The sequence below is a fragment of the Apteryx rowi genome, unplaced genomic scaffold (genome assembly GCF_003343035.1).
Source record: "Apteryx rowi isolate R43461 unplaced genomic scaffold, aptRow1 scaffold_219, whole genome shotgun sequence".
Lineage (NCBI taxonomy): Eukaryota > Metazoa > Chordata > Aves > Apterygiformes > Apterygidae > Apteryx > Apteryx rowi.
Genome location: NW_020448519.1, coordinates 518,606 through 534,876, shown reverse-complemented (window position 1 = coordinate 534,876; position 16,271 = coordinate 518,606). Strand labels below are relative to the sequence as shown.

Here is a 16,271-nt window from a genome sequence, read left to right as displayed (position 1 = left end):
TCAGGGCCTCTCTCTTCCACACGGCCTACTACAGATGTAGACAGAGAAATATCATCCTTGACTCCTGAATGCTTGCAAGACTCTTACTACTTAGAGGATGTCAGGTATAAAGCATCAGGTGCACTGCTGCTCTGCCTTGCTCTGGGGTTTACTTGCAGCAGAAGGCAATTACTTAATGTTTGCACCTTGGGCATTCATCAGACTTGTATGGATTGAGCCCCAAAGCACAGGACAGAGCTCCAGAGAAATCAGCCATTCTTTTAAACTGTGAACACTGAGGTTCAGGAGCCAAACCTGTGGGACTTGGATTCAGTTCAGTGCAACTCAAATGCATGGGAGGAAAATGCTTCATTAAATTCAGTAATCTCACTCAGTAAGAAATATTCAAAGGCCAGGCCCCCACCAACATGATGAGAAGGAATGAAAGAAATATATGGGTTCCACAGCCACAGTTACCTATTTGTTGTTGGAGAGTGAAGACAGCTGGAGGAAGCGGCAAGAGAAAGACAGGTCTGTGACCTATGGAAACAATCTACAGAATCAAACAGGAACAAGAAATCTAAAGAGAGACTAAATTCTCTGTAACTATGTGTAGCATGACTGCAAATGTAGTTACATTTTGTACTGTAGTCTACAAGGCAATTTCTGAGGAATGAGCTCAGTAGGAGACTTGTGAGAAAAAAATTCTAAATGTTGTATTTTGATGGAAAGTACAAGAAGGAGGTGGGAAGGAGTATTTAAGACCATGATATGAAGAAGGAGAGAAAGGGCAGATACAGAAAAAACAGAAGGATTCAAGATTATTAGTCAGGTAATGTTGGAAGAAAGGCAGCAGCCCATGGGGATAGAAGAACCAATCAATCCATGACTCACTAAGACACTGGAACAAGGCACAACACAACAAAATACCTGGGAATGACATGCTCTTAGTGATAAATCCACCTGTAGAAGCTTTCCAAGAAGAGATTAGACTGAGTAAGCCTTAATTGAAGATATTCACTGAATGCTACATGAGGAAGTCCATTATGAACAAGTTAAAGGAACAGAGCTAACAGAGGAGTAGGAGGTGTAGTCAGTATAATTGGGAAGATTTGAAAGAAGATTAAAAGCTTTTTTGTGTACCTTCACAACTGCTATCAGTTGTTGTCTGCTGCTCATATGCCACCATCCTAAATGTTCAAAAGATAAACAGGCCAGGAACCCTAGACTGCAGGGACCAATGTCTGTGCTGAGAGCAACATGTGGTCTGTAAAATGGGTGGTGGAAAAGGAACTCAGCAGAGATGGACATGGAAGGAGAAGTCCACAACTTGAACAGACTGTGCATCAGGAAAGATAGCTGGGTAAGTTATAGGGAGGTAGTGCCAGCCAGTCACTAGCCCAATTGTTCTTCAAATTTATTATTTCTAAATAATCTTGCTGTTTACCAATGGCCCTGTAACATGGTGAGTTGTCTACACCACCACCCACTTACCTGACACATTACACAGCATCTGTAGTTCTAAAGGTTTCTTAGTTCTGCTAACAGTCTTAAATGAAACTGTTTTATAAAATAAACATTCTCCTCTCAAATCTACATCACTGGGGTATTTGTCAGACTAGATGTACTAATATTGCTTGGAATTTTCCACCATATGGTCTGGCAGATCTCTTTCCATTATCAGTTGGCTGCAATTCCTAATCAGGAGAAATCACAGTAGTGCAGGTTATGAAATGATGGAAAATTCCATCATTTCAGAAGTGTGGTGACTGATGGGAAAGTGAATGCTTTTCCTATTTCATGTTTAGGTCATGAAACAATGACTCTGCAAAGTTCAGCTTCAGGGGAATCGCATGCTACATGACTACTTTGCAAAACACTACTCTGCCATCTTATTTTCTCTCTTATTTTGCTTTCATTCTTTAGGTAACATTCTGGCCTCACTGTAGGAAATGTCACTTTAATGAAGCAAGGATTTCAGACCTCTTTTGTTTTCTCAATAGCTCAAGACAGTACAGAAAAGTCTTTTTTGTCTCAGCCATTCTCCTTCATAATTACTTGACTACAGCACATAGCTTAAAATGAAAAACTCAGGACAAATTTAATTCCTCCCTGCACTACTTCAAGCATTAAAAACTTGAACCAAATTAAGTCCCAGTCTGCATTACAACTATTGTAGTAGAAATTGGTTCCACCAGTTACTTTTAATTCAGTAAAAGACAAGGTTCATACTCACAGAATACAATGGACCTGTATTGCATTTGCTGTCTGAGAAAGCCTGAGGTTTTCCACAGGTAGGGTAACATAGCTTTGTCATGAAACACAGCTGAGGTCAAGTAAATGCTGTGAGCTGGAACTATTTTTGTAAGACTGCATATCTAAAATAGTTATCACCAGAGTGAATGTTCGTTAGCAAATACAGGTGGCATTTGCATTGCAAACTGGCTGATTCTCAGTTCTAACAAATCACAGGCAGAAGTGAACCCCAGTCTTGAATAACCATCAAGAATGACTTGTTATTCTACTTCAGAGCTTGGGACAAATATAAAGAGTTTTCTGCTGCATGATGAGAAACAATCTGCAATAAAAAAATACCAGGCCTTTCAGAGAGGAGACTTAAGACTGGCAGTCAACAAAGAGGTAAAGCTTGGGTGCATTAGACTGGCTAGTCTTGAGCAGCTGGGCTGTCTGCTACTACTACAGTATGTATATAATATGTGAGAGTCTCAGCATTTTGTAACTGATGGTGCCAGTACAGGAAGTCTTAGAGAGGATCTGAATAACATGGAAGAGACCTGTATTATTTTCTGTTGATATTAATTGTTCTTCTGTTTCATTACCTTTGTGTAGCATGCTGCAGAGGTGCAGAAAGGTGACTGAGTTTTGGGTGTTTCCACATTCTCGAGAAAGTCTGACAATTTTACAGGGACAATCTTTGGCAGTTTGAAAGTGATATGTATTAACTGTTCAAAGTTTCTGCTCTGCTCAGTGGAGGCTGACAGGTCAGGGAGGGCAGAATCCATGCAGGGAGTTCCCGAGAAGCTGGAAACATTTGCCAGGGAGCAGAGGAGAGAGGAAGGGTCTGCAGGAAGGCGGGTTGTAACCTGGTGCACAGACAAGAGACAGGTAGCATAGGAAACTGAGGCCTACCCAGTGCTGAGAGAAATACTGCACTTATTCCAGGCAATATATGATTTTCTTTCCCCATTTCTATATTTCCAGAGTTAGATGTGTAAGTAGAATGGTTATTTTGAATAAGCTGGTAATTTTAAAGCTTGGCATTGTACCTTCTCACTCTGACTCCCTGAGATAGGACAAGTGGAGGCTTTCGTAACCAGAAAATAAGAGTCTAAGAGGGTGCCAAATTGGTGTATTTCATCCAAAAGGAATGGGGCTGCAGAGCCTTCAATTTGGAAGGATGTCATTAAAGGCACTGAAAGCATGGTCAGAGGCAAGTCTTTCCTAGAATAAAGCTGGGCAGGACTGGAGGATCTCTTTGAGTCAGTGGCTATCCCTTACTGCTCAACAAAACAGACCAGTGGCTTTCTCTGGTGCTGAGGGCAAGTGGCATGGCAGAGCTCGCATCCATATGGATGAACACTCTTATCCCACCAAATAGGATGATCTTTCCCGTATTGCCTACTGGAAACAGACCATGTCCAGTCATTGTCATTGGCACAGGCCAAACAGGCTAGGCAGCATGCTGACAAATAAACAACATGGATGACTGAGCAGTCACACCTGTGCTGTGGTTCTGTTTTATTTAATGCCTAATAGGCATAATCACTGAATCCAGTTCTGCTATTGTTCTCTTGTTCCTCAAAGGAATAAGTTTCATTTTAAATCCATTAGATTGATTGTTACCACCCCTCATATTGGAATAGTATTCCAACTCTTGCCCTTCTGAGGGCTGGAAGCCTAATTACAAGGTTGAATGAAAACTCTGAGCTGTGAAAGTTGCCTGTAAACAAGATTCTTTACTATTTCTATTGAAGACTATTTCTATTGCAATAGGAGAGGACTACAGAGAGTGTTCCCTGCAAGAGAGGATGTCTGTCTCAGATATGATAAACAGGAAAGCATAACTCAAATCACTGATAGACATCACTATTTGGTCTAGTGAGAACAAGCAGCAAAACCATCCCTTGTGAATTGATGCATTTATGGTGGAATATCTGTTCTGAAGAAACGGGCAGGAAGATCAGATAATCCAAATGATGCAGAATAGATTCGTTGTTACACAGAGAAATAAAATGATCCAGGATTGTCCATATGTGAGAGCAAAGATAAGAAAGAGAAGGACTGTAATGTTTTCATTTCACAGGGGAAGAGAAGTGGGGAAAAGAAGTACCTGTATAGAGAAGCAACAAAAACAATAACAACAAAAAAACCCTAAACTCTAAAGCAAATACCTGCAGTGCATTAAGGAAGGTTATGAGTGATTAATCAGCTCTTATTTAACCCAAATACATTTGTCACCTACAAGTTGTTTTTTCATAGTCATGTATTTCTAGAAATCATCATTAAGGGTTTTCCAAAATTAAACTGTTAAGCATTGTCTATGCCAGATTAAAAAATAAAAATTCCACATCTGGATTTCTAAACACACAAAACTGGAAATGTTCAGACCAGGGTTTTGACTTGGCCTTTGTGAAAATAAAGGTTTCAAAGATCCCTTGAGTGTCTGGAGGTGCTTGGCCCTGTTCTGATCTGAAAGTACAGGCATCAACTAGAGAGAACCTAGGAAAGGCCTTTGCCACCCTTCTGAAAAGGGAAACGTATGTGATGATGAGCTCCCCCTGAGAGAAATGATGTTGCCTTTCTTTTTAGAAGTGGTGCAGAAATGACCTTTCTCCTTAATTTAATCTCTGATCCAGATCTCTTTCTACAGGTCATTAATCCTTATAGTTAGTAATTATTCTGCCAGATGACCTCTCCTCTGCTGAACTATCAAAAGCATGTTGACTTCACATTGCTTTCAAACTGGCTGGTACAGTTAGAAATCAAATTTGATTTACAGGCATACCTCGTTTTATTGCTCTTCACTTTATTGCGCTTCGCAGATATTGCTTTTTTTACAAATTGAAGGTTTGTGGCAACCCTGCGTCAAGTAAGTCTATCGGGGACATTTTTCCAACAGCATGTGCTCACTTTGTGTCTCTGTGTCACATTTTGTACATTGTTTTTTTAGACATACTGCTATTGCACGCTTAATAGACTACAGTATAGTGTAAAAATAACTTTTATATGCACTGGGAAACCAAAAAATTAGTGTGACTCGCTTTATTGCGACATTCACTTTATGGTGGTGATCTGGAACCGAACACGCAATATCTCTGAGGTATGCCTGTATAGAAATGACACCATCTTAGAAAGATGCAAAAATTCTGTGAAGACAACTTGACTACAATACCAAATTACAAATTATCTTCTTGGACACCCTGAACAAATCATGCCAAGCAAAGACTTATTATAATGGTGATTTATCGCTTTATTTTCTAAGAGCTTGTGTGCATTGATATCTGTTTGATGTTTCCTGGCACTGGATTCACTCAACACAGCAAATATTTGTCAAAATTGTGTAAAATGATTTAGGAGCTTTAATCCCTTTTTTACAATTAATATATTTGGAAGTCTATGGAGACACAGTTACAACTAGGTCACACATTTTAACAAGTTTCCATTACTCAGCGGAACTGTAGTAGTGACAATATATACATTCTTTCTGCTTGTACCCTCAGTTCCATTAAAATTTAGTGTGGCATTTTTTCTAATTTGTATACATTTGTGCAGGGCAAATGGGCTCAAACGTGCTCTTGCACTCACTCTCTCCCTTTGGGTTTTATAGACTTTTTATCTAAAAGCTGATTATGATTGAAATAATGAGAATTAATTTATTAGAACATTTTTAAAAATCTTTTTTTTTTCCTCTTAAAGTGTGAAGCCAGTTAGATACAGTCAGTAGCTGCCAAGAGTTTTGAGAGACTAGTCTGGCAGCTGCACTTCAGTGTGGCACAGCAGTAGGATACAGCAGGAATAACTTGCTGCAGAAACTGCACGCAATTGCTAGTTTTCTGCTAGGCCATCACTTTCTGCATGTCAGCCTCTCAGAGAAGCCAACTGTGTGCTGTGTTATTATGTTGTACCTGAGAATCCGGTCCTTTTATCTGCAGAATTACTGTACTAGGTTATCTTAGTGAGTGTCCCTTGTCCCAATACAAAACTATAACCCTTGATTTCTAACAACAGCTCCCTCTGAGGCCTTGGATAGGCACAACTGTGGCTTGAGTTCTCCTTAGTCTGTTCAAGCTTCAAAGTTTGAAGCCAAGGATAAAGAAAAAACACATGCTGTATCTGATGGCACAGCCTCTCTCTCATGGTTGGCCATATGTTGCCTGCTTCTGTTATGATGCTCTCTTAGATCCTAAGATTTAAATTCTAAACCCTTTAGAGTGTGTTGTGTACATAAGTGCATGAGAACAGCTAAAACCAAAGATTCATACACACCAGCTCCCTGTCCATCATCTCCAACATCTGGAGAAATGCAGGCAGTAGTGGATGCCTGGGGAAGTATATCAGTACAGAGCAGATGTATAGTGATACTTTTGTCCCTGGCTTCTGTGATTTCCAGTTGGGTGCTACTGCAAGTACATGCAGAAGTAACAAATGCAGTGACAAAAGCATTGTGGTACCTACATAAGTAGGAAATATAAATGCTGTGTGGGTTTTCGGTACTTTGCCTGGAATGTAGATTTCACAACGATCTGGATGTATTTATGTTCTGACTTCTCTGTGACCATCTGTTTATCTTCCCAAATTCTCGTGACCTTTATGTGTTCACATAGTCCTTCTGTCTTCTCCCAGTAGACTGCTTTATTCTTCCTTGTTGATGTCTTGTAAAATAGTCATTAGATTGTTTTGGGGACAAAGTGATCTCCAGGGCTGCCATGTACATGCCATGCAAATGTGCAAACGTGTGTCTTCAAATGGCCACCAGTTCAATTCCCACTCCACTCCAGTGCATCAACTTCCTCCATATGAATTTTTTCTCTAGATTTTTTAATAACATGGCTGTAATTAAGGGATACCCCAATGCTGAATGCATTAGTGAATCCTTTGGAGAGGAACATTTTCTTACTATGCTAAAAGGTTTATTTTCAATTTTTTCCCTTTATGGAAAGGTTTAAAATAAAAAAAGCGTCTCTTGTCTACAGACAATCTCATGGAGATAGAAGTCAGTTCAATTATATAAAGACCTCAAGAGAGCTTCAAAAAGGAAAAATATGGAGACTGTTTTTGGTGATTCAGGTGACCGTGGGAGGGAAAGTGTGGAGCTGAATCTGAACCTCTGTGCAGAACTTGTACTCCTAAGAGGCCTTCCATAACTTGGTTCTGTGCCAGCCAAGCAGAACTTAATCTACAGCTCTCAGACTGTGTAGATCATGTGAATTTAATTCTTTCGAGTTTCAATAAATCCACTTGCTGATCTTGGACAGTTGTAGTAAGAATAAATAACCTCTTTTGTAGAGATTTTGTAAAAGGTTTCAGCACTGACATAAAACATGGAAATACTGAGGAAAACAAAAAAAGCAAAGATCATTCATTCAGAATTTCTAGTGTAATCAATACTACAAAGTACTGCAATATTTTGCAAAAAAAAATTGACTTATATTTGCTTCTATTGGTACATTGATGTTTGGCTGATGATTCACAAGCAACTGCTAAACCCTTTAGGATATTACAAATATGTGTGCATTTATAATTTTTACATTCAAAATCTTTTCCCTATTTGTATGAAATACTCTTCATTTTCAGGTTTTATGTAGTTTCCTGTAATATGCATATTCTTACTCAAGAACAGAATTTCTCTAGGAAAATACTTAAATATGTATTTATGGTATATAATTACAATTATAAGGGGATCTTTTAGGCTGTAGAATGATTATTCAAGTAGAACTATGTAAGTAATCATTTTTCCGATTTACTTGCTGAACCAAAAACCTGAAAATAAAATTAATTTGAATCAACTTGAGTTGGGGGGGGGCAGAACCCACAGTTCTGTTGTGGAAAAATAATCTAAATCAGTAGGATTCCATTTCCTGGGTTTTGTTCTGTATTTTTAACTTTTTTTATATAAATTAAATCTGATAAAATCCTCTGGAAGCATTACTGGGAAAGCAAGCAAACCTGCTTTTCCTCATGTTTTTCCATTGACTGTAGAGGGAGCTGGGGAAAGGTGAGGCAAGAGCATGCTCTTAACTTTAGCATCTTTGTGCCTAACGTAGATGGGTGGACCTGGCCTTTTTCCAGAAGTCATTCAAAGGAGTGTTCCTAACAATTTTAAAAGCTTTTAAGAGAAATTATCTGATATAATGTTCCGGGGGGGGGGGGGGCTTGCTGACAAAAAGAGTTTTTGTTTGAGATTTTCCACCTTTTTAAAAAAAGTTTAAAGACCAGTGTTTTCAGCTGAAGTGACTGGCTGGCTTCAGCAAGAATTCTGCTCCAATTTAAACTCCACTATTGCACGAGTAAGCCGTCTGCCTGCCGTGAGGGCCGACGGCTGGGGTGAGCGAGGCTTGGTGCTCCTCGGCAGGGAAGGAGCTGGCAGGTGCCTCGCTGGGCCTTTTCCGTCGCGGCGACCCCCCTCAGGATGTGAGGAAAGGGAGGTGCTCATTCGTGGGGAGGCCCGAGCTTGCTTTTTCACGCTTCCTCCCTTTTTAGGGTTCCAGTGAACCGCTGAGGGATGGGTAAGACACACGGAGAAGGGGAAGGGAAAGCTGAGGAGCAGCGAGCCGTTAACGGCCGCGGGGCCAGGCCGGGCGCGCGGCGCTGACGCGGCGCTGTGTGTGTGTTGCAGATCTTCGAGTGGTGGTACTTCCGCAAGTACGGCACGTCCTTCATCGAGCAGGTCTCGGTGAGCCACTTGCGCCCTCTGCTGGGCGGGGTGGACAACAGCGCGCCCAACGCCCCCAACGCCGCCAACGGGGACGCCGACTCCAACCGCCAGAGCGTCTCAGGTGAGGGGCCGCCGCGGGCCGCCGCCGGGGTTCGCCCCCCCCCCCCCGGCTGAGAGAAATTCGGGGGTTTCTGTGAGAAGGAGGACATATCCCAGGTGCTGGTCCTGGGCACAGCCGGACATTCACCTGATCTTCGGGTACACTGTAACCGCCCCATCCTCAGGGTGCCCACTTGCCCGCACGGGAGCTTCCCTTCCTTTTCAGTCCTATTAGCTGTTTAAGGGAAGATGTCATCTTAACCTGCACAACTTGTCTTGCAAAGCTAAAATGGTCGTTGGTCAAACACATACATGATGGCTTTTTTTTCTAATAAAGCTAGAAGCCTCACCCTAAGAAAAATACAATGAAGACTGGCAATATGTACAGATTTCTTTAAAAAACCGGATGAAAAAATATATGGGAAATGGTGTGGAAAACATAGCTGTGCAATTTCTGTTGTATAAAGCTAAAGTTTTGCTTTTTAAAGTTAGGATGTCTTGGGTCACTTACTATGGAGAAAAGTGAAAGTCATTATTTGCCTAACGAGGAAAATAACCTGGACTGTTACTGCTTAAGGCCATGAACTTGCAGTAAATTGAAATCAGCAAGACTGTTCATGAACTGTAAAATTAGGTGCATGCCTACATTTTAACAGGATCAAGGTTTAAGAGTATGATGCCTGAGAGCTAGATTGTGGCTAAACCTGAACAGCCACATACAGGAATTGTGGAAAGTTAAGAGATTGCCTGTAATCTGGAAACACCCACAAGTTTACCCCACCCACAGGTACCATATTCTCCCTTCCAAGGCTTTCATGCAAATAGCAGATATTCATGCATTGGGTAGACATTTATGGACATTTGGGCCCAGTTAAAGTCAGTGGCCAAGTGCTTTGAGTGCCACTCTTTGCCCACTGCCTGTTGAATTGGTGGCTGCTACAGATTAGCTTGGCTTGTCTGGAGTTTTGTGGCTTGTCAAAATTAGTGTTCAACCCCTGCCATAGGCAGATGGTATAAATATCATTTCATCCTGAGCCACAAGACCATACAAGGCCTTCTTTACATTTGTTTTGCTGTCAAATAAAAGACAGGACTGCTTCATTAATTGCTCAGGCAATTAATCTTTCCAAACTCATGCAATGCTTATTGCTCAGGCTCTGTTACCATAAGGCAAATGCACATTTGCCCTCCTTGTTCTGAAACCTCAGCTAAATTGCATGTGCTTTCTCTAATATCATTTCTAAAGTCAGGCAGTATTTTTATTTTCATTCTTTTACAGAGCCTTGCAGCATAGTTAAAGCACTGTCAAGAAAATAATCAGAAAAAGATGGCGAGAATGCCCATCTGCTTTTGCATTGCTTGATTCTTAGGGTAATGGAAATAGTATGTAAACAACATTTGGATTTCACTTTAGTAAGTGGAAGCACAGTGGTTTTTAATAGCTTAAGGGCTTGTTCCATTCCTGACTCAGCTACTGATTTGATTTGTGACTTTGGGCAAGTTGTAATGCAGTCAGGTTTAAAAAAAGATTTCAGGCATTTGAGGCTTGATTTTGTGAAGTTCTGGACATTCACAGCTCCTATGAACTTCAGTGCAAGGTATGGGTGCTGCAAATCAGGTTGATGGTGTCTGTTTCTGAATAAATCACATTTTAGAAAGTTGACTGACACTCTGGGGCCTCTTTTATAGTGCATATAATTTTTCTGAATAAACATAAGATTGAGAAAGTGTTTTGAGAGCCTTACCTGAGCAGTATATATGTATGAGTTGTGATTTTTTTATTATGCATTTATATATTACTATAATGAATACACATTCATTTGCTCTGATGATAAAGATGATAGTAAATCAGAAAAAAACAGCTCTTACGTGATGGGGGGAGGGAAGTGTCAGTTTTGCATTGAGACAACTTGTGTGCTGTTACAGCTCTGCCACAGATGTTCCGTCTCTGGAAGTTGCTTAGTTCATGTTTCAAATTTGGAGATTTTGCTGAGGTGCTGTAGTTGGGAGCCTGGTTGCCAGGGGATTCCTCTGAGAGGTAGGCAGCAAGAAACAAGTCAGCCTGCGTAAGATGAATCAGCCTCTTGAGCACTGAACAGCAACTTTGTTGAGTGAATAGGAATCCCAGGGGAACTTATGTCCTTGCTTGGGTGATACAGAGCTACCTGGGTGGAATGAATTGAAGACTTAAGCCATGATTGATAAGGATGTTGAACTACTGTTACTTCTGGCTTGAGCTGTAGGTATTCACTGTTTGAGAAACTCAGGGCAGGACTCAGTCTATCTTCCTGATCTGTAAATGGAGTTTAATGGTTTCAGCCTTTGATTTATGTCCAGGTCATAATCTTAGTATTGGAAATTAGTTTAGCTTTCTTTAGGGATGTTCCCCTAGTATTTCATTAAATGGTTAGCTTTCGTTGTAACATCAGTATTTCATTAAATTTATGTCCTCTCTAGGCATTTAAAACTCAACAGAATTAACAAATGAGGAAAAGTGTGTGAAACAGAACAAATTCAGTCAAGGAGAAAGCATTATTGTTTAACAGCTGAAATACCTATGTCTGTAATTTCTGTCCTGGCAAATTTTACTTCTGCTCTTCCATTCTTATGAAAATAAACAAGGAAAAATTAGTTTTAAACTCACAAGTTAAATGATGTAGGTGGCTTCAAAAAAATGTTCTGTGCTGGGTGTTTGTACTTCAGGAAGCCTCCACATAGCACAGCAAATTCAGCAGTTGCCATTCCCATCTGAGGAGAGGAAAGGCCATGAATAGCAGCATTGCATGGTCCAGGAGATTATGTTTGGGTGGACCAGCAGAAAGCATGGAATGGCTTGGGAACACCTGTGTGTGTTCATCAGTGCGGTCAGTCACACTTCAGCAACTCTGAAATAACTCCCCTCTTCTTAAAGTGGAAGGCACAGTATTTTGACTAATGAGGTTCACTCAAGCATCTTGATTTTTTCTGATACAAAGAAATAGTTAAGGACATTTTTGCCTTTCAATCTGTAGGCACTTGATTCTATAAATTTCTCTAGCAAAATCTTTGTGAAGTGTGTCTGTACAGGTAGCCTATTAATCGTACCTTCAGAAAGATACCAGTATTCAAAACTTGAGCATTGAATAAGCAGCTGAAAGATGAATCTTCAAAAAATCCTACTTGCTTATACAAAATAAGGACATCAGTTATATAATATGATTATTTTGCAATGTAACAGAAGAGGCAACCTTTCCAGTTTATCATACATCAACACTGGGATATTTCTGTCACTATCCAAATAGGTGAAGATGGCTTTTTTTTTTTACTTGGTTCACCCTGTTTTCCTATGTTGATATTTGACTTTTGTAGACTATTGCAGTAGATACCTTTGTCTTCAGAAAGACTGGAAGAATGGTTGTTGTATTCAGACTTGGTATCAGCAGATAACAAGACAAAAACAACAAAAGAGCACCTCATGTTTAACTAGCCAGACAGATGCCAAACTGCCTCCAGGACAGTAGATAGTAATAAAACAGCTTCTACTCCTCCCCTTTTTGTTCCCCAGCTCCCCCTTACCCCACCAGGGTGATTAAGTACTGTGCTTGGATCAAGCACAACCACTAAAATTTAAATAAATTGAACAGAAAGAATGGTATCACTGTGATCAAATTCTTGTTCTCTCATCTTGTTTATTGCAAATACAGTAAGCCAAGCCACTGAATTGTTCCTCTGAAACTGAGAAGGCTGGTATTTATTCAATATTTATTATGGTTTGAAAATCATATTCTATATAAATTACCAGATTAAAGCTTGTCAAACAGCCATACCCTCTGGCTGTGCAACAGAATGGCTGAATGTTGATCAAGCACTTCTGGGTAAGCTAATGGAGCTTTCCAATATTAGCTAGCTGCTGAAGTGGTTAGTTAAAGGATGCGACTGTATAATCAATGCTTTTACTCTTCCTAGTCATCCTGCCTTTTTCTTGTCCCTGTCTCATGCATATGTTATCTAATGTAGGGACCATTCTGAAGGGCTACCTACTATGCCCTTTGATTTTTGTGCAGCTGCAGGCGTTGTTATGTATTGCAAATAATTTATGTACGATGCTTCCTCTTCTTGCCACTTTAGCTTCATACTCAGAAATGGGAGATAGATCCATGAAAAAAAGAGAAAGGCTTGACTTGCCATTCTTTGTGTCTGTCTCTCATTTTAATGGACCAGGCCTAAAGGGAACAGGCATTAACTTCCCATATGTTATATGAAGTAGGGTAGATACCCTGTTGACTCATTATCTTGCAAGAAACATGCTGCAGTGAGGTCTCTAGAAATGATGTCACATAACTTCTTAGGGAAAAATTTACTGGTTGACATTTGGTGGTGGAAAACAGCTGGTGAAATGCTGGAGAGCCAACACTACTGATGGGCTTTTGCAGAGCACTCAGTGAGGTGTCATCCAGTAATTGATTTGTAGTAAAATGGCATGCTGTCCCACAGTGACTTTTTAGTCTTTGTTGCAAGTACTTAGTTTGATTCTGGTCTCACTTTGACTGGAGTAAATTGTGTCTTTGTTGAAAGCAAAAGAATTATACTGACGTTAAAGTAAGAGCTAAGTTAGAAAAGCCAGAATTAAGACCTCTGCTTATGAAAAGCTGTAAAAATTGATATTGTGATTTTTTGAGTACTATTGTAAATGAAGTTGTTGTGGATTTTCTTATTTCTTCCTGCCTGTGATGTGAAGAATTTGCATTTCTCTTCTCTTAGGAGAAAAAGAAATGTATGAAATGCTTTTAGTGTTCCCAAACCTTTGCAATAAACTTTTCTCTGGCAATCAACCTTAGACTCCCTTGTCAATCCTGCAGTGGTTGTAACTCAAGTAATGTCAGCAGATGTTGCCATGGAATTTTGTTTCTAAAGCTAAAGAGGAATTAAAATTGGCAATTGTACCTAAGGTTCTCAGTGACTTGCAGTATTGACTAGACAGTGAAGTTTTCCTATAGAAATAACAAGTCCATAGGGACCGAGTTAATTGCTCAGTTTTTCAGTGCAATAACCCCAATATGATCCCTCTTCAATTCTGCATTATGGTAAATGTGAGTCCTGGCACTAATCATTATTATCTTTTTAGTCTGGCATTTGGAGCTTTGTTAGAGGTTATTTATTTGGAATTCTGTCATTTCTTAAAACTAATTTATAATGAAATTATTATTTGAAAAGGAAAGTGGAAAGACAAATCAGGTTACCACCTGCATCTCTGTGCACTTAATTTTTCCATTTGCACATATAAAAAGTAAAAGTCATTTGCTAAGGCTCATTAGAAGATAACTGATATTTCTGACAAACCTCAAGTAACATTGTAATTTGGAAGAGACTCTTTATTGTGTGTTTCTGTTTTTGTTTATGACAGAATGCAAAGTCTGGCGAAATCCCTTAAACCTATTCAGAGGAGCTGAGTATAATCGGTAAGTGCTACAGTGTTATAATTTCAGGTGTAGTACTAGGTTAAGGATCTTAATTGTACTTGTTCATAAACTGAACTCTGAGATTGAAAAAGAAAACAAAATTGTTGACACATGCACTTGTACCAGGTTTTTCTGTCATATATGAGATGTTTCTGAAAGAAAAGGAGTTTGAATTCATTCTCAAGCGCTCATTATTTCTGCAGTTTTTGGTGTTATTAGAAAAACTGGAAAACATAAGTGTTTTCAGTGCATCTAGCACATTAATGTAGTAGTTCTGTTCAAGTCAGTTATAGCAGGCAACCTAATGAATTGTATCTGGGTTCCATGAAGTCTTAATGTTTGAATATGTGTGTTACTGATTTCCTGTATGCTTTCCAACATCCTCATTAGCTTAGGTTCAACTACTATAGCTCCATCACAGTACAGGGAAATGCAACGTACATTGATAAAGAGATCAGCTGGGTGAACTTAGTAGTTTATGCCCATCTCTGATGTTTAGTTTTCTCCTTTCCTATAAATACTGCTGAATATGAGCTCATTTAACCAGAATGTCTCTTTGTTGGCATGTTTGCAGGTATACATGGGTAACAGGGAGAGAACCTTTGACCTACTATGATATGAATCTTTCAGCACAGGACCATCAGACATTCTTTACATGTGACACAGATCATATGCGGCCTGCAGACGCTAGTAAGAGACCATCTGAACAACCGGTTTTGCTAATAGGTTAACGGTGGTTTTGAACTGGCACTATAAAAATACAGTCAGACGTCAGTTCTCTCAGGTAGATTAATAAAGGTAAAAGTTTGACTGTGCTTGGAAAGCTGTTGCTGTTGGATGAACGACATTCTAGATCTGTACAAGTTGTACAATCTGTAAATTACCTAATTTGTGTCGCTGTGTTTTGTTCTACTTTGCTGAAGTCATTCAAGGTACCACTTACAGTGTGAAGACTTGCGTTTTCCTTCTATTTCTTGCAGTAGCTTCAGACATGTACAGCTTAATTTGCCTCCTGCTGCAGTGTGTAGTATGTAGAGTTATGTTCTCTAAGTACCATTTAGTCTACACTGAGACTCAGTAAAACTGAGTCCTGTGTTTTGTTCCTGCTGAAGTTGGAAGTTCTACAAAAAATGGGAACAACACATTTAGAACTGAATATGATATAAGCAGCTTTAGTTGTATTAAGCTTTTATTGTTAAAGAAATGACTTTGGTTGTGCTATAAAATGTACAACCATGATTTTGATCATCAGAATTTGTCTCTGAAGAGACAAATCTTCTTTGTCTCTTAGGAAAATAGAGATCCTGACATTTGGGCACTCCATTCTGAGGGCATAATTACAAAGGAGAATATACTCTGTGCTTCTGATGCAGGAATGAATCCTCCTTTATGAAATCAGTGGGATAATTTTGAGGCAGTCTGATTAGCTTGGATGCTGTTTCCATTTAGCACTCACATGAAGTAACAGCACGGTAGGAATTGGAATAAGATTCCAACTTTCTTCATATTCTTTTGTGCCTGTGGAGCCTACCTCACCAAGAGGGAAATGCTGCTTGTCCTCTCTTTCTTCTCTGTATGCAACAGTGCAGCTGGCATAATCTAACTATCTAATGGGTAAGGATCAAAGGGCAGGCTAATAGAGGTGACACTGTTGTGGGTGTTTACTACAGGCCACCTGATCAGGATGAGGAAGTTGATGAGGCCTTCTACAGACAGCTGGAAGTAGCCTCACGATCCCAGGCCCTGGTTCTCATGGGGGACTTCAACCACCCCGATATCTGCTGGAAAGACAACACAGCTAGGCACAAACAGTCCTGGAGGTTCCTGCAGAGCATTGGTGACAACTTCTTGACCCAGGT

At 39.9% G+C, this 16,271-nt stretch overlaps 1 protein-coding gene across 1 annotated transcript in view; it reads left to right on the top strand.

Annotated features, from left to right (window-relative positions):
• The first annotated feature begins 2,596 nt into the window (after positions 1 to 2,596).
• The window catches only part of ST7 (suppression of tumorigenicity 7), a 73,859-nt gene continuing 60,184 nt past the window's right edge, over positions 2,597 to 16,271 (top strand). Inside the window, exons 1-4 of the mRNA XM_026064503.1 lie at positions 2,597 to 2,619; positions 8,837 to 8,996; positions 14,358 to 14,412; positions 14,987 to 15,102. Coding sequence (XP_025920288.1) covers positions 15,030 to 15,102 — 73 coding nt within the window. The 5' untranslated portion in view covers positions 2,597 to 2,619; positions 8,837 to 8,996; positions 14,358 to 14,412; positions 14,987 to 15,029. The remainder of the gene's footprint in view (positions 2,620 to 8,836; positions 8,997 to 14,357; positions 14,413 to 14,986; positions 15,103 to 16,271) is intronic.